Raw genomic sequence first — 22,030 nt, 5'->3', positions numbered from 1 at the left:
TGGAAATGGTGCAAAAGCCCCATATACCTGTTGGCTGTCTTACAACTACACAGATGTCCACAACTCTATTAAACAGTTGGCAGACATCGTGACATCTTATTTCTTTTTTCCAAACATTAACATCCAGATGGAGGAAAAAGGCTGAAGGTCACTCAATAAACCTCACTACTCACTCACGTTGCTCAGGGACACAAGCTGGAAATCCTCTTTGTTTGAGCTTTTTACCAATTATGTTGTTGAGGGTCTGAATTATTAGTTATTGCTTTCCATTTACTTCTAACTTTGAGAACACACACACACACACACACACACACACACACACACACACACACACACACACAGACACACACACACACACACACACACACACACACACACACAAACACTAGTGTCAGCTTCAATTCAAGTCCAGGTGTGCAACGTGTTGTCATTTTGATGTTTCCATTTGTTGTCATAAAATGAATATAAAATAAATATTTTCCCTCTGCAGAGTTTGTGGCTTACAGACAGTGCTGAAGCAACTGGAAAAAGTGGTTTCCGAAAATGAACACAGGATTCATGGAAGATGAGGCTCTCGACATTAAAAATGTAAAGTCTGATGAAGGCTCTAATGAGCGAAGTGTCCCCATTTTAATAAAACAGATGATTTTTTAATGCTGGGTGTGCTGCTTCATTTTCTATGGCATTCTGTAACGTTAATCACTTTTGGTATTTTGCAGAAACCAAAATTCAGGCCCCAAATATTTGGCTACCTTAGCTGCCATATGATGTATTGAAAGTTGTTCTATAAGCCTCTGATAAAACAAGTGAAACTCCATATTCAAGGATTCTCTCTGATCCGTCACTCATTTTGAAATATAGGTGCCAACTCACATACTTTATGTCTTCAGGCACAGAAATAATTCAATATTTGAATTATATTAGATGTATTTGTATGTGTTGTAGGCCCCTTTAACTTAACTTGTCTGTGTAGCTGTAATTACAATTGCTGCATGGCATCTTACATGAGGTGTTTCCATTATTTTGTCTATTATCTTTATATACAAAAACTATCTGCATGCATTGACAAAAACACGCACACACAGAAAAATATAAAGAAATAGCACACGCGTGATATATATCGACTCGCGTTCTGTATCCCCATGAGAGTATCCATTGTTTGAATATTTTTCCATGTTGTCTAATACGTCTGTGTGTGTGTGTGTGTGTGCGGTCTCCCTCCGGGTGCCCTGAGGCGCAGCACAGTCTGCTGTCTGCATTACTGGAAAGAGTAAAGCGCAGGTCATGCCTGGGCTGACACAGAAAAACGGCTGGGCCGGCTCTCTCATCCAGGGTCTAATCCAGTCCATGCATGCTTATTAGAGTGGAAAGACGGCCGGTGAATGTGTGTTATTGCACGACCCCGATTCAACCTCCTCTTTTACCCGTCTAGGCAGACTCATAAGCTATTCTCAAAGGTGACAACACCACATTGATTCTATCAAACTCTGTCTACGGCATCTGTTTAAGATAGTGTCTGTGTGCGTGTGTATGTGTGTGTGTGTGTGTATGTGTGTGTGCAAGCGAGCGAGATAAAGGATTCTTCTGAAGCATAGACGCTCAGTCTGAGTCACCTCACTCTCATTATATTCAACAGACACTCAAAGATGAGTGTCTTTGAAATGCAAAAAAAAAAAGGGGCTACAAAGAACACAAACACGTGAGGCTTCTATGTATAACACATTCATATTTGAAAGATAGAAGGGATGCCAAAGTCTAAAATTAAAGACTAGCACAGAGGCGAGTACTAAATTCTCGCCATCGATATGGTCGTTCGTTTTCCTAAATTGCTCTGTGGGTTTTATGGAGACAACGATGCAGAAAGGTCAGGAAGAGTGAGGCTGCTACTAGGCCACAAATGATACTCATCACTCTGACAGCCCCCCGTGTTTAAAGACCACCATGTGTGCTCAGACTTTATGAGGTCAGCTCAAATATGCATCTCTCGTCTCCCATAACAAGTCTCTTTTATCTGAGCGTTTGGCCCGACCTCTTCCTCTGATTTCTAAATCTTCTACCCTCCCATGTCTCTGTATCTCTACCTCCGTAATGTCTAACCTCTCAACAACAGAGAGTAGACGCGCTCTTAATCATCCCGACTGCAGGAGACGGACACAGAGAAAGAGAAACAGTTAATAATTGATCTGCTCTTAGCAGCTCTGTGGCACACACAGGAGACATCAAGTAACAGGGCTGGAGAAACGAGGAAGAGGAAAAAGAACAAGGACTCATGAGGTTGTGGTCTTTGAGTGGCTTGCCCCCCCCCCGGGCTGAATGGGATGCTGTTGCCATGGAGACAGAGCACCATCCTGTCCCCTCAGAGATGGGCCGAGCAGGTGCGGGGCAAACCCACAAAAGCGAGTGCCTGATTAGTAAAGCAGTGGGGCTTTCAGTGGTTACTAACACTGCAGCACTCACATAATGAGCTCTCAGTACTCAAGGCAAGGTAGTGGGAGCTTTCATCGGGGAATAATGATATAAAAAGCTCAAGGAAGGAAGCTTTTTCAAGATTTAGGGAGTAATCCTTTAACAAACTTCCCGCAAAAGAGTTTGGAAAGTTTTATTAGGTAATAAACAAGAAATTAAATTAGTATTTATTTTGTATACCTTCAAGAGGACACTACCATAATCAATAACAGCCTAATGTTGAGTTTTAAAATGAAGTGAAGTTGTGAAATTATGTACCCTGAGGCGCCTAGTGAGGCTTCATATATTTTGCACTAAATATTTTATCTTCACCAAAGGCTATGCAGCTGTGAGAATAACCACTGAGTACAGTATTGATTAAATCAATAGATTCAGTACCTGAACACTGCTGTTGCCTATGAGGGTAGCTCTCTTAACCCGTCTGATTGATCCCGTTGCCTCCTCGAGCAACATGGCCACCCGGCGCTCCATGTTGGCTTGGAAGGTCCTCTCACCCGCTTTCTGGTCCAGCACACCCAGGAGCACTGAGTGCACGACAAAGACAAGAAACACCATTTAGAGAATCAGCACAGGGTCTCAAATTGAAGTAGCTGTAGCAGCTTTTCATCACGCCATGCACTGAAACCAGGTACCTGTTCTAACCCAGGAGGAGCGAAGCAACTGGCTGGTGTTCAACTCTGGATAATGGAAAGCTGTTAGAGAAAGGACAAAATGAGGTTTAAGCAGGGTAAGGGTTTACGCAAGTTCATTGTTGTTGATTCTAAACAGAAAACTATCACAAAGCACCAGCTATTACAGTAAATATGACACATGAGGGAGTGGAAACAGTTCAAATAAAGAGAGACAACTCGGTGTCACTCACGCTCAGCGATCTGCAGTACAGGAAAGCCCATGTAGTAGCTGAATTCCACCATTGTGAGCTTCATCAGAGCGTTGCTGACCTCCGACCCCACCAGATAACCCCTTGAACCGCGCACTGTGAAGGTCAAGTCCACGGGCTGCCTCACCGGCCTTTGTTCCTGATATTTAGGAGCAGCCACGGTGACGTTCACGATCTAAAACACAATTAGACAGAGATGTACTGTTCAGCGGCCAGATGTTTGCACTACAGAATGTATGAAACATTTTATCAATGTGATGTTGATGTTGTTTGTGGAAAAGCTTGCTAGCCTCTGTAAGAGTTAAAACAAAGTGAAAACCATTGCTTTCACTGATCGGAAAGTAGAACACAAAATTGGGCAGCGTGGCCCGGGGCACAGCATGTTAGTCGTCCATAAAACATTTCCACGCTGCAAAAAAATAAAAAAGCTTGATTTAATACTTACATTTATTACAACTAAAAGACTATAATACAGGCATCAGTGTAATAGGATTACACAAAACTCTACCGAAGCCAACTAACCACATAGCCAAATAAGCTCTTTATTAACAAACAGTAAGCTTCTTTAATACTCAAGTACGAGGAGCCAAGTGATGTTTTCTGGCGTCTTGTTCATGAGTGATGGTAAAATGGACAATGAGGTGGGAAGGATTATTAGTGAGGATAGTCAGAGTAAGGAAGGAGCTGAGCTGTAAGGTGCCTGTGGTCATAACATCTGTGTCGTGACCTGAAAGACTAAGATTGTGGATAAAGCTGGCAAAAATGAGCTTCCTTTGCAAAGTGTCTGTACCCACAGGGTGCTCGGACATCAAAAGGAAGCTTGTAGTAGAATAGACTCTCTTTTGTGATGAAAGGAGCCAACTGAGGTTCTCTGGGCATCTTATGAGGATGAGATCCAACAAGAAATAAAGAATACGGACGGGGACAGTGATGGAAAATGGATGGATTGATATATTTAGCATGAATCTCACTTTGTCAAACCAAACTAGTAATTTCGGCTTCATAGCAAACAATAATCTTAATAAACTAGCTTTTTAAGATGCTGTGGCAGACAAGGGCTACTATTCAGAGGGCTCAAGATTATGGTCACTGGGTCATTCAGCATCGATGAAACGCATCCTAATGAAATCATCTCAGTGAAGGCTGAGGCTGATCAAGCCTCCCTGCTTCCTGGTCCCACTCACATGCACCGTGAAGTTGGTCGACTCCTTTGAGCGCCGACGCACTTCTGCAAAGGCCATGGTCAAACCTTTCTCAATGCTCTCACTGAAGTTGCAGAACCGCACATCTATGTGACCGGGAACAAACTGCAGCACTGCGTGGAGTGAAGACAAGTGGAGTTTTAGATCAGGTTTGAAAACTGAAGGTTATCACAGAGAATTAAAAATCTCGACAGCTTGTTGAGAGGTCGTTTACCTGTGTGGACTTGATATTTGCGGTCTGGTGTCGTCCAGTTGGGAGTCAGAGACAGGAACCGGCGTCCAGACCTTCGCAGAGCGTTGATGACGGATATGGCCGTGTACACAACTGGACCAGACACCACCCGAAACACAAACTTTGGTGGGGGGTCCACAACCTTCAGAGACGAAGCAAGAATTTATATGACTTTATATGACTCAAAGTGAGTCAAATCCCTCACAGTTAAAGGACTTGTGTTTAATGAGCAGCTGGTGTTTTTGAAAGGTCACCGTGGTCTTGTGGATCTTGATGTGACTACTCCTGCGGTTTGTTTATCACAGAACCGCTGATAAAATACTCAGGAAGTGGTCTGGCCTTGTGGTTCATCTGCACCACTGTAATGTACACACTCACACAAATACAGTACATTCATACAACCTACACACCAGAAAACAACATACACACATATTGTATGTGGGGACCTTTACCCGACCATCCACCTCAGAATCACTTTATATTCTCATAGGATCTCTTTTACACCAAATTGTGCCCATGTTGCCCTTAAAGGTCCTTCTTTATCGCCAAAAGAAAACTAACATCTTGTCGAGTATTACCTTAAAATTAATAGAATATCTCAAATTTACCTGCAGCTCCATAGACTTGTTGAATTCCCCTTTCAGTATGTCTCTCACTTGAGATTTGGCATATCCAACAGTGGCCCCGGAAGGAAAACCTTAAGAAAAAAGCACAAGCATGTTATCATGGCCTATTCCATTATAGTTGTATTTTAATTCAAAAATCCTATTTTTCCATCACAATTTGGAGACATCATACATGTGGATAACATTTTTCATTTTGGGAATATAACACAACGCATAATTAAATGTCCAACATACCAATTTTGACTAAATAAGCAGGCCTGTCAAGGTTGCAGAGGTACGGTCTTGACGTTGGTGCTGTTGCTGTGGTCCTTCCACTGGTGGTGGAGATGATGTTGACACTAGTTGAGGCTTCAGTGGTGGCAGTAGTCCTAGTTGTGGCTTGATGGGAAGTAGAGGTGGCAGCTGTGGTTTTGGGTACAGCAGAGTCTGTATTAGCTTCACTGCTAGTTGGGATCAAAGTCATTGTGGCTGGGATGTCAACTCGATCTTCAGTCACCCCCTGATCACCCAACACGCCCGGAGGACCCGTAGTGATGTTAGATGTGGGTTCAGTTGAAACTAAAGTTATATTGAGAGTTTGTTCAGTTGTGACAGTAGGGTCTTGGGATGTCAATTCTGTCACACCAGCCGTGGTGTCGGCAGCAGGTTCGGTGGAAACAGGGGAGAAGGCTATGGTTGCAGTTAAGACAGGAGTGGTGCGTATGGTACTCGATGGGAAGGACTCTGTAAGAAACCAATGGACATCTGTCAACGAGGAGGAAAATATGACATCATCTGGCAGCAAAGGCGTGGCACTGGGTAGCGTAGCTTCTGTTAGCACAGTGCTGTCCAGGCCAACAGTTAGAGTGTGTGCAGACCAAACTGTGGTGGACAATTGACCGCCCCAGGTGGAAGACGACGGATCAAAGAAGTGTGATGGGACTATGGACGGATCCAGAAAAGGCTCAGAGGCGTTGACCAGCTGAGGACTCTCCTCTGTTGTTACTACTGGGGTTGACTCATCTTTAGGCTCAAACCCTGATGGATCACTGGAGGACTCGTCCTCAGTCAGTGTGGTATCATTGGTGGCGCTGCCTGTGGGTGTGATGTCTGTAGCACTGATGGACACCACAGTAACGTTCCCTCTGTGTTCAGCTCCGGTGTCCGAACCGTTGTTCTCCTTGGTCAACTGAGTGACGTAATACTCCATGCTGTTCATGTCAGGCAAGAGAACATCTGTCGGTTGAATTGTGAAAGTGTCGGGCCAATCTACGTCTGACGCGTCGGGTATATCACTGTTAGCTGTGGGAGTCGGGTCCAGTGTATTATGAATTGTAGAGGACAAAGAGGAAGGATCGACGGATTTAAGTTGGACAGTGGCGCTGTAGGCTGTGGTGAGGCTGGGAGAACGTGAGACATGACGAGGTTGCAAAGACGAAGGGGATACGCCCACTCTGGAAGGGAAGGATGTGTCATAGCTTTCCGTATAGTCCTCCAGATCATACGAGTCAGAGGGCACCTTGGTGACCAGAGAGTAGTCCTCTCCATCTGCATTTAGGAATGACATTGTCTCCAAGTAGTCTCCAGATCCCCAGTCCACATCCATGGTGTTGGTAGGGTAGAAGTCCTCTAGAGGGACCTCAGTGGGTTCAGATGAAGGCGATGTAGGGTGGGGGGCGATGAAAGGCACATCGTAGCCAGGGGCCAGAATCTCATCTGGGTTCGGTAGAATGTTGATGTCAGGTGTTGGTTTGTTGTCCTTCAAGAGGGCGCTGCTGGGGCTCAGCTGGTTCACATCCAGGATTCTACTAAAAGATTCATCTGCTGCAAAGTCAGTGAAAGACAGTTTAGGGGGCTCAAGAGGCTGAGCAGGAAATGAGGTCACGATTGCCTCCGTTTGCTCTGATGCACCACCCTGCTGCTTGTTGATTGTTTGCTGCTCAGAATTAGGATCTAGTTGAGGTGTCGTTAAAGTAGAGGGGCTTAATGACGCCATGGATGTGTTTGACTGAGGCTGCAGCTGGGATCTTGTAGGAGTTGGAGAGAGAGAGAGAGATCGCGTGGACGACGTTGTCCTGGCCAGCTTCCAGTCTGTGAAGAATTTCGCGGCCTCCAATTGTGGACTAGACCTCAATATCGGTTCAGAGGGGCTTAGTGATGGAGTGGCCAGAGGATGCGGTTCTTCTGCAGGGAGTTCACTTGCTGCGAAGGATTTGGAGTTTTCAAAAGCAACACGTCCCCACTGAAAATGTGTCATGTCCACAGTCCTAACTACACGGTTTGGTTCAGAAATGGATGGGGGGGCACCAGGTGAGTCTGGTTCCTCAAAGGCAGGATAAGATGAGGCTGGTAAGGCTGATGGTTTGAACCCTGTTGGACCATGTCCAGGAAATCCCACGGGCTGGTTTGTGGAGACCAACAGAGACTCATCTGCAGAGGAACAAAGAGAATGCTTCAGTTTAGTATTGAATGAAAGAAAGATTCATCACTGACTTCAAACAAAGTCCATTACAGGGATGAGGGATTCAAATGCTGCTTCTATTAACTATCACTCAATCTGATTTCTTTTAATCACCAATATGGGGACCAACTTGATTATTACTGAAAGTGAAAATCTCGAGGGGAATACTCATGATGATGAGTAGTTGCCTTTACACACGTGAACACCATTAACATGTTATGATCTGATACCCGGATGACTGAAATGAAATGAAACGCCTCAAGGTTGTATGCCTCTGCCAACCAATCATGTGCAGTTTGCATCCATGTCGGTCCAAAATGTCATCACTTGTCACAACGACGTCAGTTTATCATTTCAGATAGAAACTGTGTTAAGCTCCGTGGGCCTTGAATGACCAGAATTAAAATTGATATGTGAGGAAATAAAAAAGTTTGGAGCTGTTCACAAGGACGTTTTAAAGGATTACCATTCATCACTAAAGTCATTCTGAGACTGATCCCCTCTGGAGCGGAGGTCACCGAGTGATGAATAGACTGTATAGTACAGTAAGACACTTCATTCAACGTGTAGGAGGAACCTGTGGTGGGTCTACAATGTTATATGTAACCGTGGCCTATATTTAGATACAAATCAATACTATATCGACAGATGATTTACAAACAACAACTATTGATACAAAGTGAAATTTGAGATCTATAAAAACAGTGCGGTTAGTTTCCCGGTAAACACTAGTTATTCAGCCCCGCTCATTTTACCGTACATCAGCTGACATTTACCGCTTCACATCTGCTACAGTGGCTTCAAAATGCAACCATTAACCCTGAGAAACATGTCAATAAGATGAGGGAGTAAGAAAATAGAAGACAACGCTAGGCTACGATGTGGAATCACAATGAAAGCTGACAATGACTGTGTTCCAGTTCTGAACTAAGGGAATATGCTGACATGCATGCACTGACCATACGCTCCAAAACTAATGAGTGGTCGTTTTGGCTCAGCGCCTCGATGACCTGAGCTTTTTAGTGATGCACTCTGGGAGAACGTCCAACCCTTCTTTACGGTGCCTGACCTTGGAGTGATGGATGGGGCAGTTAGTTTTCAGCTCATCAGGAAGGAACTCTCCTTCTTACACACAGCATTAACATCCTTAAGGGTGACATTAGTGAAAATGGCAAATTGTTTGGCTTATGCAATACATTTCCGACTTAATTTGAGTGCCAAAAGCCTGTCTCTCCATATTGCATAACATAGTATCATGCATAATTTAATTTTGGAAGTGCCTTCCTTGATTACACTACATAGATCTTATAGTATCTAAGGAAGGCTAGATAAGCTGAAGGGAAAGGAACAAAACAGTTGTTAGATAATGCACGGTAATTCACTTTTCAACAGTTCCACGTAGGCTGTAGCAGTGTAGCCTCTTTATACGCCTAAACAAGTTTAATATTCAAAGCCCAACAGAAATGTGTATGGTTCTGATGAGAGAAACCTTCCCCTCACATTAAAGGAGATGCTTCTTTGTGTTATAGATAATCAAAAGGAACCATAATGTATGCATAGAGAGTTTACAAGCCCAAACAGACCACATCAAGGCGAAAAACACACAACAATTCTGTTGCTCAAGCTCAACGCGGGCCGCATGTCTTGAACGGAGCGAGACTTCAATGGCGCCGTTATTTCCATCGCCAGAAGCAAGCCACCAAAACTCTCGACACGGTGACTCAGCAGCTGCTGGTCTTTGTAGAGCCTCTGCAGAATCACACACACTTGAAAATAGATGCAGAATCAGCTGAGGGAGAAGACTATTTTTACCGCTGGGAGCACAGAACAGATCATTTATAAAAAAAAAAGCATCAACAACAATAACAAGAATACACTTCTGTAGAGTCATCTTCAATTTACTGCATCGCTTCATACAACAGGACTGCCTCTGGCTCGGCCCCGGAGAAAACTCCCAACTTAATTACAACCTACCACTGGTACCTTAATTGAGTCGGCATGCTATTATAACAGAGTCCGTTATAAAGGAAAGCCAAGACTTTCTCCTCTGAAAGCTGGTCTGCGCTGCGCATCCTCCACACAGCTCTCTGTCTGCTGTGCCAAGTGTCTGACCGCCCAGTGATGCATCACGCAGCTGGGCAGACACACACACACACACACACACACACACACACACACACACACACACACACACACACACACACACACACACAAGAGCACGGACCAAACTCTTTGGTTACTCTGAGCAGACCCAATGCCCAAGAGCATGGAAAGGAGAAGCCACAACATTTGGTGTGCTGTTCTCCGTCAGGTTTAAACTGGAATCATAATCATAAGTGAAGTGAGAGGTCATTGTGAGTGTGGTTCTCTGTTCACTGAAACATACATTATGTTATATGTAAGTAAACATGTTAGGTGCTGCGGATGTATAAAAGAACAGACTTGTGTGGACAAGCTCTGCAGGAGGCCATGTTTGTGTGAAGAACGTGTGCATGTTTGAGGTCACGCTGTGGAGCATGACCCCAAAATGTCACCTCATCTCAGCACACCCCTACAGTGACAAACCAACTCATTTATAGTCACATGTAGGACAATTCAACATGCATGGACGCAGGACGAGACATCTAGCTAATTAAGACAGAGACTATTATATTATAACTCTGATCATTGGACTGATCATGACTAACGTGAAAATGATGATGGTAGTTAAAGACAAGGACAAGAAATACAGAGAAAATATAGTGGAAGCAAAAAAAAAAATCAATGCTCTCTTTCACAATGAAGCAGTGCTTGGAGTAATTGCTATAGTTAAATCACAGCTTTGTGAGGTTAATAATATAGCTATGGTAATAACGTCATGTAAAATAAAAACAAAAAACAGTAAAATAAAATCCAAAGTCGTGTTGAGCCAATGCTGAATTTAGATTTAACAAAGACCTGAACGGTTATTCTCCAACAGCAATGAAGCCAATGGGGAAGTGACAACAACCCCCCCCCCCCCCCCCCATGTTAAAAAGCCCAATTTTACAGCAGAAAGAAACACGTTTACGGCCTGGTAAAACGTTTTCGGTCTTTGCATTTAATTTCCCCGTTCATAACAACTGTATAGGAGTTGAATTGTTATACAACTCACCCGTTTCAATGATACCGAGGCTCAAAGCCGGGCATGATTCAGGGCCATGGCTGCTTTGAGTGACAGGTGGGTACCGTAACAGGTCGCTAGCTGTCTCTCTGACGGCTGGAGCCACCCACTCTAAAAATTCAAAACGGGCCCTTCAGAAACCTCCGACTGAGTACGTCCATATTTTATACGGTAAATGGTTAATCTTAATAATTAAGCAGGAAAGGTCTTCTAACTCGAAGGCTCCTCTCAGGCAATGACAGACAGCAGCCGGGCGCAGACCGGACCGACGTTACAGTAAGCAGAAATTGACAAAGGGCCTTCAGGACTAAGCGGCGCTGCCACCTGTCCCTCGAAACACGAGTGCGTCACACTCGGCTGGCCGCTCATTGTGAGACTGAGCAATGAGACCCCTGCAGAGGGACACCTTTAAATATCAGGTCACCGGAGCGCTGATGTCGAGGGCTCTGCTCACGTAAAACTGGACAGTTTTTCTTCTCTCCTTCTAATCTCGCTCTGCCAGTCAGTCACCTTGTCTCTTTCTGGAATATGTGACTAAAAATCAATGTGGTTTATAAAGACTCATAAAAACAGCTTAAATAAAAAATACGATCCTGTCTGCTCACAGAAAAAGTTATAACAGCCTGCGTCATCTCCTCGTAAAACACATGAAGGAAAGAATATGGCCCAGTCTCATAGCTCTGAGAACACTGAAGAATTAATGCAGTGAGTTCTCATTTATTCATTACATGACACATCTCAGGCTAATGAGATTCCATTTCCATTCATCAGACCAGGATGTGTCTTTTAGGCTCGACTTGGTCCAATGAATAGCTGCCTTGTACGTGCACTGAACTACATTTGCATTGGGCCAAATTGACAAGATGAGAATCCTACAAGTCTCTGGTCATTTTACTCTGGGCCTTCTGCTATATGTGGCTTATAAACAGGTGGTTATCTTATTGTTACCTTAACAATTATCTCATTTATTATTATCTTATGGTTGTCTTATTGTGTTATTAGAGTTATTATCAGTTGATCAGTCACGTGTAAGTGGAAGCATTACATATTGTTTTTACCTCTGCTGTTTTCTACAAGCTGGTAGAGTAACGTATTATTAACACATTTCCATCTATAACAATGTTTCCATATTTAGGCAGACGGTGTCCTTCTTGTGGCTTGTTAGGTTTACTCTGCTTCTGTTATACATTTGGTTGCAGGCTTGGATCCCTGCCAGCAATCACATAAAAAGGATTCTAACAAGAGAGGGATTATTACTGCTGTTGGCCGATCTGATGTTCAAAGTGTTTTTGTAAAATAAAAAAAGAAGAAGGAAAGAACAGCGTATAGCGACGGTAGAGAGACCGCGTTGAAGGCAGACACGACGTCATGCATCTGAAAAAGCACTAACCCACTTACGCTGGATGGATATTGGCTCAATCTTATGCGATCATATATTGGATCATCGCATCTCTCCAGTAACCTTTGTATGTGTCTGACTGTTAAGAATGGCTCTGCAGAGGCACAGCGGGTCTGAATAAACCTGCTTACATGCAAATTGAGATGGCAAAATACATTTTTTTGATTTGTGAATTGTTGCCATCAGTGGCAGGTTTCCGAGCTTAATTTGACTTTTTCTTAATGAATTTAACCTTTACAGAATGTTCAGTTTGTGTCTGAAAGGTCAGTCGCAGTAGGGGATTGTATTGTGTAGCCTAAAATATGTTTAGTTACATCTCAGGCAACAAATGCTTTGCCTTCATTGCAGTGCAGCTCCTTCTTGTTTATATCGTATTCATAGTGTTTTGGGACTTGCATGAACATGAATATCAATGTTTGGATGTTTATGTATTAAAGTTTTACGCAAGATTTGGGAATTATGTTCCCAGAACTTTTTTAATACATTTTTCATATAGTTTTAAATACAGTTATAAACTGAAAATAGTTAACACTGCTTATATATATTTATGCATTTAAGGGCGACTTTTTGTTGTCTGTATCCTAAATGTCAACAGAAGTTTGATCACAAAGAAGGGCGACTCGAAGAAAGCCTGAAACAATGAAGACAAACAAAACGTAATCCTCAAAGGAAGATAAGATGTGGTGTTGGCTGTGCAGTCCTCTCATGAGTACTGTACTGGAAACAGGAGTGAACCTGATAACGCCCGTCTGCAGACGTCTGGAATTGAATCATTGAAGATACCTTCCCGTGGTCTCCTTTACTCCACCAGACCACATAGAGGAAGGGAACAAGGCTAAACTGAAACGATGCCCTTCAACATAATGAAATATTTTGACTATGATGTTCACGGCAGCATTTTGCAGAACTTGACAAAAAAGGACGACAAATGTGTTTCTGTCTCCGTCTGCTTTAACGCAAGTGGCTGGGTGAAGCCCAGATATGAACGGCCTGGTGAATACATGAGTATGATATTCTTTTAATGCTTCAAAGCGAGATACATGCCGTATGGATCTCAGTACAAACAAACTGCACATGAACAGAGGAACACACCATAAAGACACGAGGTTAAACAGAATTGTTCAGTATTGATTTCTGGAGCTTTATTATCAGAATATGGATTCTATAGCAGGCAAATAAAAAGGAACGAGCCAAGCAGCTGTGACACACAGACGTGTGCTCGCCACACAGAATAATGCAAACGAGCACACACACATTCATTCCTATGTGTGTCGAGAAACCTGAGATAGCAATTACAGAGCCCTTTAATGATATCATTTCCTATGTTTGCCAGAAAAAAAGAAGTTATTTAATGGTTGTGTAATTTGAAAAAAGAGGAGAGAGAGAAGAAAGGGTCTTTTGGTATTAATGCGAGCTAACTAGAACCCCACACATGGTTCTGTTTTCGGCTAAGCCCCTTGCGTGACTGGCTCTTTTCAGTTGGCAGGCGCTGCGTAGGCTGAGTGCAGTCGAACAATCAAGATATGGCCGTGTTGACGTTCGGTTTATCGGGGAAGCTTTTAAGATGGGAAAGATTCCATTGTTTTAATCAGCGGAGGTCAACCAGATCAAGCTCTCTGACAAAGCTGAAGCAGAGAATACAACTTTATAAAAGGCTGCATTTATTACAAATCAACACTAGTTGCTTTCCCGGTGCACTTACTTGTTGAATTCATCCCACATCAAACAGTGAAAGATTAAAGAACAGATTGAAGTAATAAAGTCAAAGCTGTGAATGTAATCCAAGTTTGAAAGCTAATCCAAATCTTGCCCGTTATCTTAAAAGGTCAATAAAAGGTAAAGCACAACATATAGGTTTGTAGTTGGAAACAGTTTAGTTGGAATAATTTAGGGCTCCGATTTGGCCAAAAATGAGCATGTGGAAAGAGAACGGACCGAGGTCATGCCCGCACTTCATCAAATATTCATACGACCCTTGTTTTGTTTTCCTGAGGGAATAATTTCTAAGATAAGAGAAAGGGGAGAGTAAAAAAAAAGGGGGAGCAGGTTAAGGGGGAGGGGAGTAGTACAAGAGTACAATTGAGAGAGACAGAGGGAGAGAGAGACAGAGAGAGAGAGAGAGAGACAGAGAGAGAGAGAGAGAGAGAGAGAGAGAGACAGAGGGAGAAAGAGAGAGAGAGAGAGAGAGAGAGAGAGAGAGACAGAGGGAGAGAGAGAGAGAGAGAGAGAGAGAGAGAGAGAGAGAGAGAGACAGAGGGAAAATGAGTGAGAGAAACTGAGTTAAAGGTACAGTTAGCTACAAGTTAGCTAGAAGGAGAGCTGACTTTCCTTCACAATGTCAAGTTCATTAAAGCTCCGCAACAGACTAACCCCCAGAATCCACGGCTACGATGGTGTGCCCAATTTATGAAATAGTGCATTTTGATGGACGCCAATGTGTCAGAAAAGCCCTGCGCTACTATCAACACAGGGAAAGCAGACGTACACACAATATTTGGGTACACGCCGTCACTTTCTGCAGTCCTGATGTTCTTTGAAAGACAGGAAGGCAAAGACTTGTAACCAGAGAGACCCAGAGGACCGTGTCACTCAACACCCTCCTCTACTCTTCCTGAATCCTCCCAGCACAAGCACACGACTACCGAGTCAGGTTAAGCTCTCTTATGTATGCGAGCAGGAGAAGAGAAATATCTGTGCAGAGGTGAGCGAATCACTTCTTAATGTTTCGGTTTCTAAGAAGTTGCAGTCCAAAAACAAAACAATTGTGTACCGATAACGTCCGACACCATAAAATGTTATGCGATGGGTCAAAAATATAAAGCAAATTAATATAAAACAATATAATAAATAACATCTTAACAATGCAACAATTGGTTATTTCCACTTGTCTAATAATCAAGTATAAATCAAAATATCATGGTTCAAGCAGTTAACAAACAATGACGTCAAACTTATAAATAACTAGTAATTATGTACGACAAAAATGAAACACACAAAAAAAAAAATCACTGGTAAGTTGTTGAAGTACTTGACTAAATAAGATTTGTTGTCCATATAATTCATGCTAGGTTTGGACACTTGTAGGATGCTTAAACGTCAGTGGAAACTTGCCTTGGTAAAACAGAAAGGGGACACTAAATCACTACCAGATGTATACCCCCCCCCCCCCCCCCCCCCCCCGGCAACTATGGTCCGTTCACCATCTACCAGTATGATTAAGGTGAATGAGACTACCTCAGAATAGCTGAGTGTGTAATAACGTATAACTATTAGAAGAGATAATTAGAACACTGGCAATCATGTGGAGGAATAACGTTGAGAAGCTGTTTGTAAAATGTGTCCGTCTGCTTTCATTGACCACCACACTGCCAAACAACGCCGGGAGAGACCGGAGAACAGAAAGGCGGGGTCAGCCACCAAGCTGCTTTCCAAACAGACCTTTCTGGTGAAGCTGTGGGCCCGGTGAGAGCAGAAGTACCCACAGCTTGACTTCTGATTGGTTGTTCTACCTATTGATCTGCAACATGGCTTCCAGCTCTAATGAATAATGAATGGCCATATTGTCATCCCACACAGATCAAGTTTCACATGGCAGCGGACTGCTCTGGTAATTAGCCAGAACTTGGCCGGCCTGCAGCTTGCTGTGTTGAACTTGCCAACCACTGCAGTGCAGAGAGAGAGGGAGAGAGAGAGAGAGAGAGAGACAGACAAAGAGAAAGAGAGACAGAGAGAGAGAAAAGAGAGAGAGAGACAGACAGAGAGAAAGAGAGACAGACAGAGAGAGAGAGACAGACAAAGAGAAAGAGAGACAGAGAGAGAGAAAAGAGAGAGAGAGAGAGAGAGAGACAGCCAGAGAGAAAGAGAGACAGAGAGAGAGAGAGAGAGAAAAGAGAGAGAGAGAGAGAGAGAGAGACAGCCAGAGAGAAAGAGAGACAGAGAGAGAAAGAGAGAGAAAAAAGAGAGAGAGAGAGAAAAGAGAGAGAGAGAGTTTTTCACTGAAATTGAGCAGACGATCAAGAGAAGTACGGAAGTATGAAAGCGGAAAATTACTATGATGTCGGAATTGGAGGAACAATTATACGTATGTCGTCTATTTGACCTAGAAACTATAACATGTGCTGTGCGACTGGTGACTTCACTTTTGAATTACATCACGGAAACACAGTTGTCATTCTGTGCATGAATTCATTATAAGCACCTCCTGTCATACAATAACTAATATACTGAATTCTACCGTAACTTGACTGTGACATACAAGTAGCACATATAACTACCAAAGGAAGCATTCATCATAAAGACAATTAAGGTCTATCAAAAAGTCGTCTGTCACAGCGCTGATAATAGTGCTTTCATTAAGTGAAGTAAGCTAAGCCGGGACATTCTGTTAATGTTTAGGGATGTTTTTAAAAATCTGTGAAAATGGACGTTAAAAAAGCTTGAAAAAAACTGTTCTGCTTAGTTGGCTTGTAAAAGTCAACAGTGAGACGTAGTGGTGAAGTATATGGGCCATCATATCGTAAAGAACTGTGTGTTGACACACATGTGGTAAAGTTGCAAGATTACATTACATTACATTACAGTCATTTAGCAGACGCTTTTATCCAAAGCGACTTACAATAAGTGCATCAACATTGGTAATCAAAAGAACTACTAGTCACCAGAAGTCATAAGTACATTTCCTTTTCCAAACAAGCATCTAAGAGCATGAAGCAGAGCATAACTCAGAGCCAAAGTACAGTGCAGAAACAAAGAAAAACAGTTAGTACTATGAGTAATACGAATACAATAAGTGCAACAAGCTAGTATGAAAACAATAAGCGCTAAGTGGAAGGCTCAGGGTAGCACTTCCTGAAGTGTAGCTGTTGTAAGTAAGACTTGATAAACAACGGGCTCTTATTGAAAAATGTTTGTTTTAGTGTATTTCTTTTAATTATTATTCTTAAATTGATGTTGTTATTGAGCAGCTATAATAGAAAGTGCTTAAAAAGACACACAGTTTCTTAACCATAGCTGATAAATGTATTCTCTTGTGGTTTGCAGTCTTCCAAAGGAAAACTGTCTATGACATGATCATAAAAATGTTGCATTAATCTTAGTATGGTCATCAAAGCCATGTGGAAATATCAATAAAACCAGCCTCTCTGCTTTAGCAAAAGACAGGTTCTCATAAGAGATGGAGCATAACTCCAACAACAATTTAAGGAACTAAATGTGTGCCCATTCAACTACACAGGCTGAGACATTTTCTGAATACAAAACTCATCAGCACACGTTTTAGTCGCCGACTAAATAAGCCAGGAGAAGAATGAAGAAGTGAAGTCGTTATCCTACGTCTCATGCTACAGTCATCGACAGATAAAGACAAAACTTGGGAAATCAATATATATGCATGCATCACAATGCAAAATGGCAGAAACAGGAGGCAATATACCTTTGAGAAAATGATCGAAACTTCCCACTTGTGCAAAAGTATAAACTATGGCGTAGCTGTATTTTTCCTACACTCAGTCACTAGTCAAACAAAATCAGAAATGTGACTTGGGCTGCTTTATTTGGGCCTGACAAATGGATCAGCGGTCAACTGCAGACAGTTGGTTGCCCACATCGATGGTTGTCAACTTAAAAAAAGCTGTGGCTGTTCATTGTAAGAATTTAAGATTTACTAATTCCGGATTTCCTGCACAAAGCTTTCTTCCTGGTATTTACTACATAATCCTATTATATGTGATATCATGAGTTTTTGGTTGCTCTTAATATGTGTTCCTTTCACGGGGCAATGTGTGTAGTGGGTCGGGGGGGATGGGTGTGTGGATCATGTCACTATGTATAAAAGTAAGCCTGAGGAAAACACCCATCAAGCGGATAGATTTAGACCCTTTCTCTTTCCCTAATTACTGGAAAGTGCTTTAACGCTACAGACTGTGTGCTGTGGGGATCGAGCCAATTCACCTCTTATGAAAATCCAGAATCAAAAGCGTCTTAATTATGAACGTCCGCTATCCAAGAGGACGCAGCAGCCCTGACTTTGTTTACATGAAAATCAAGACATGAGTTTGTTCATGTTGAGGTGAACTACCCGACGTCGACTTCGCAAAACAAACTGCAGGCTGTGTGTCATCTATGATGTCTTTGTATTACGGGGATGACAAGCTTTAGGCAGAAGAGTTGGTAACAGTGGCCTGAAGGGTTAAGACGCCAATCTTATGACTGGAAGGTCGCTGGTTACATTGGCCTTGAGCAAGGCACATAATCACACCACCAGCGCAGCTGCTCAGAAGCCCACAAACAAGACTGCGGTTGTTCTAAGCGTCTCCTTGATGTGGGAGTGTGTAAACATGTCAATTATTGCTGAAAATAAGCAACCTACCCAGGGTAAATAAAGGTTCAAGAAAAACATTAAAAGGAAGATGGTTCAATTTAGCAATTTGCTGTTTCTCTGCATTGGACAAGCAGTGTGGAGAACGGACGGATGGCTGTAAGCTTCTGATGTTTCTCTAACCCAGTTCTCAGGACAAGAGAAAGCAGAAACTAATCCATCAAGACAAAGATCTTGATTACGCCGTTGTTGGATGGATCCTGGATGCCACACACACACACACACACACACACACACACACACACACACACACACACACACACTCAGCAGTTTTACGTAGCATCCATTTTTACTTTCAATCAAGTGCAATCTATGTAGCTATTCAGTTAGATTAAGTGATACACCATAAAGTGTTGGGTAGTGTTACAATATGTGGGCCTTACTGTACCGCAAATGTTTACTATAGTCACTATTTTTTAACATTTGTTTATTTGCCACCTCTTATACTAAAATTTGAAACATTAATGTTTTATTTGTGCAACTTGAAATGGACTTGGTCTCTATTACTCGTCAATGCTTCTAAGCTAACTGAATGCTGTACAAGATGCTGTGACAGTTTATGCAACGCGAGGTACAAAATTAGTGGATCGTGTTGTGCGAGTCAGCGAAAAGAGGTGTTGTCTTACCTGCAACAGGTGAGTCAGCTGCGATCACCGTCACCAACACCGTCATCCCCAGAAACGCTGCACGCCGGCCACAGGCGTGCATGAGAGCCTCGAGCATCACCACCAAACCCACAGAGGAGACTAAACCTGCCATGGTGCGGCGGGGGGTGTGGTCAAGGCATTTCATCCAATTAAGAAGAGGAGATTCATTCCCAGAGAGACGATTGAGGTTTGGGTTACTTCAGGGCTGCCTGGTTTGGTCTCCTGGTTCAGTTTAAGGCCCCTCCTTCCATAACATGTGCTCAGTGAAGACTGACTGTTGAAAACAAAAGAGCAACAGTGTGACAACATTTTCTCTTACTGCTTGAGCACTCATTAATCAGCCATTAACTGGAAACAACGACTGAAGAACCCCATAATCACACTCACTCTATTTATGGTTACACTCTCAATGCGCACATTAATGAACACCAGTAAAGCCTGTAATAACAGGGACAAACGGGTCAGCCGGAAGGTCATGCTTCTGGAATTGAAAATGAATGATTCAGAGGAAAATAGACATTGATATATTTTATTATATTATTATCTACATGTTGCCTAATCAATGCAGTGCACTCAGCCTTTCTTCAACAATTGATTGAATGGTATAATTTGGATGCTAAAATTAAATATGTTTGTTATGGATTTGAAAAAAAATATATTTATCCTGTTTTACTGCGTTCTCACTCAATACTCTTAACAGAATATGCATCTTTCGACAGAAGTAGAATGGCATAAAAAACAAACACATTTTGGGGGTTTGTTTTAACATTGTGAAAGCAACCCAACACATTTGAAGCACATGGCCAGTCATTAACGTTAATAATATTAGTCAAATAAACACAAAGTAAGTATTATTATCCCATTCGATGAACTAAACAACCTAACTAACTCTTATTACACATATAAACGTGGTGAATAAGAGCAGCAGCAGCACAGACTGCACGGCTAGCTTCCCTTCTCTCTCATCATGACACATTCAGCCTCTTGTCCTACATCCCGTCTCATTACTTGCAAGTTTCACGGTCATGTGGCTGGTGAGGCTCGACAGATGAAGCAGGTTATATCTCTCATTTCAGTGCTACAGTACAATGCTACATACGGGTTAGCTCACACACTTTGGTCGTGTTTCCCACAGCTAGCTTTGAGTGCACAGATAACAGGATATTTTCCCCCTTTTCCTCCAGCCATTCCTGTCAGCACGCTCACTGCTACGCATTCAGACTTACCAAAAAAAAAAAGGAGCTCCAACTCTATTAATTCCTTTGTCTGGGTTACGACAAATATCCGTGGATGAAATTAAATTCGTTGTGAGGCTTCGTCATTAAACCTTCATGTAACCACCTGCCTGCGTCTGAAGTTATTTCAGTGTAAACGTAGTGTGCACGAGCTCGTAGCTGGTTTTCATCTGACACTCTTTTGGTAACAGTTACCTTCTCCCGTCCCGAGGATTGGGTTAGTCCCGCCCCCTGGCTGATCTGATTAGTTTATAATTTATCGAACCGGCTCTCATTGGCTGCGGCTCATTTATGTCAAAGTGGGCTTTTAAAATTAGGTTGGTCCTCGTCGACTGGCGTCTGCGGCTTCCACGGCAACGTTGCCTCATGCGATGATGCACTTATCAAGGTATAGCCACGGATGGCCATATTAATGCCAGCCTTTTTATTGGCTGAATAGAGTTTACCCAAAGAAATCAAAGTGGCACCACTTCATTGTTGGTGCAGCCGAGTGGTTATCGGGTCCTGTGCCTATTACTTTACAATACCATCAGCATTTATAAGTCTATTTAAGAACGTTTCTGACGAGACACAACAATGATGCACACTTCGTCTGCATGATTTCAGTCAGGAAGTAAAAGCCCCAAATCTCAAATAGCCTGCACGGTTTAAGTATATGATGCAAACACCGTGCTTAGGAAGGGTTTCTGGTTGAAAATAAATGGAGATGTTCAGCTCAACCCAATCACGTCAGTGCCAGTATAATGGACGTCAACAGTCTGGTGCACACCGCCACCTGGTGGTAGAATAGTAAGACTAACGTTCACTGATGTTAAATCATTTTGGCTTTCAATGATGTGATGAACCTGTAGCTGGTACTGTGTGCGCCATGGCATAATGCAGAAAAAAATCCTAAAATGTCGATGTCTCTTTTCAAAACTTGGAGCTGCCAGCCTATGGTGGAATGTAACTAACTCAACCACAGTGTTTAGTTTAGAAGAAGTTCTACTTTATTTGATTAGTATCAGGTTATGCTACTTTATTCCTACTCTCCTATATTCCAGAGGGAAATATTTCATTGTACTTTTTACCCCACGACATACATTTGACAGTTACTTTCCAGACTAATATTTTACATAAAAAAACATACAGTATGATGAGTTTATGCAAAATATTGTAACAACCCAACTGTAAAATAAATAAAAGGAGTTTTACCTCGACTAATTATTAGAATAAAATGCTACTTAAAAATGAATGCATTTCTATTAACGATCCCAAAATATAATATATAGCACTCACGGTAAGTGTGTCTCTGTCATGAGCGCCTTTGGTATTTGATACAAAAATGTAGCATGACTTTCAATAATTTTGTATTTTTACATAGTATTTATTAGATAGTGGTATTT

General features: G+C 42.4%; 1 protein-coding gene across 3 annotated transcripts in view; it reads right to left on the bottom strand.

Moving 5' to 3' along the window:
• Positions 1-20,796, bottom strand: part of LOC137881514 (UPF0606 protein KIAA1549-like) — a 37,712-nt gene extending 16,916 nt beyond the window's left edge. For all 3 annotated transcript variants that reach the window (XM_068723490.1, XM_068723492.1, XM_068723491.1), the window contains exons 1-9: positions 20,637-20,796; positions 19,390-19,684; positions 5,641-7,815; positions 5,389-5,477; positions 4,763-4,922; positions 4,531-4,661; positions 3,329-3,521; positions 3,099-3,158; positions 2,845-2,990 (exon numbers count right to left, since the gene is read on the bottom strand). In XM_068723490.1, the coding sequence (XP_068579591.1) occupies positions 2,845-2,990; positions 3,099-3,158; positions 3,329-3,521; positions 4,531-4,661; positions 4,763-4,922; positions 5,389-5,477; positions 5,641-7,815; positions 19,390-19,555 (3,120 nt within the window). In that variant the 5' untranslated portion in view covers positions 19,556-19,684; positions 20,637-20,796. The remainder of the gene's footprint in view (positions 1-2,844; positions 2,991-3,098; positions 3,159-3,328; positions 3,522-4,530; positions 4,662-4,762; positions 4,923-5,388; positions 5,478-5,640; positions 7,816-19,389; positions 19,685-20,636) is intronic.
• Between the last annotated feature and the right edge of the window lie 1,234 nt (positions 20,797-22,030).

This window comes from Cebidichthys violaceus, unplaced genomic scaffold, assembly GCF_023349555.1.
Source record: "Cebidichthys violaceus isolate CVI_PGR_0920_01 unplaced genomic scaffold, fCebVio1.0.p SCAF_3, whole genome shotgun sequence".
Lineage (NCBI taxonomy): Eukaryota > Metazoa > Chordata > Actinopteri > Perciformes > Stichaeidae > Cebidichthys > Cebidichthys violaceus.
Note: the sequence above shows the minus strand (reverse complement) of the source record. Positions and strands in the feature narration are given on the sequence as shown.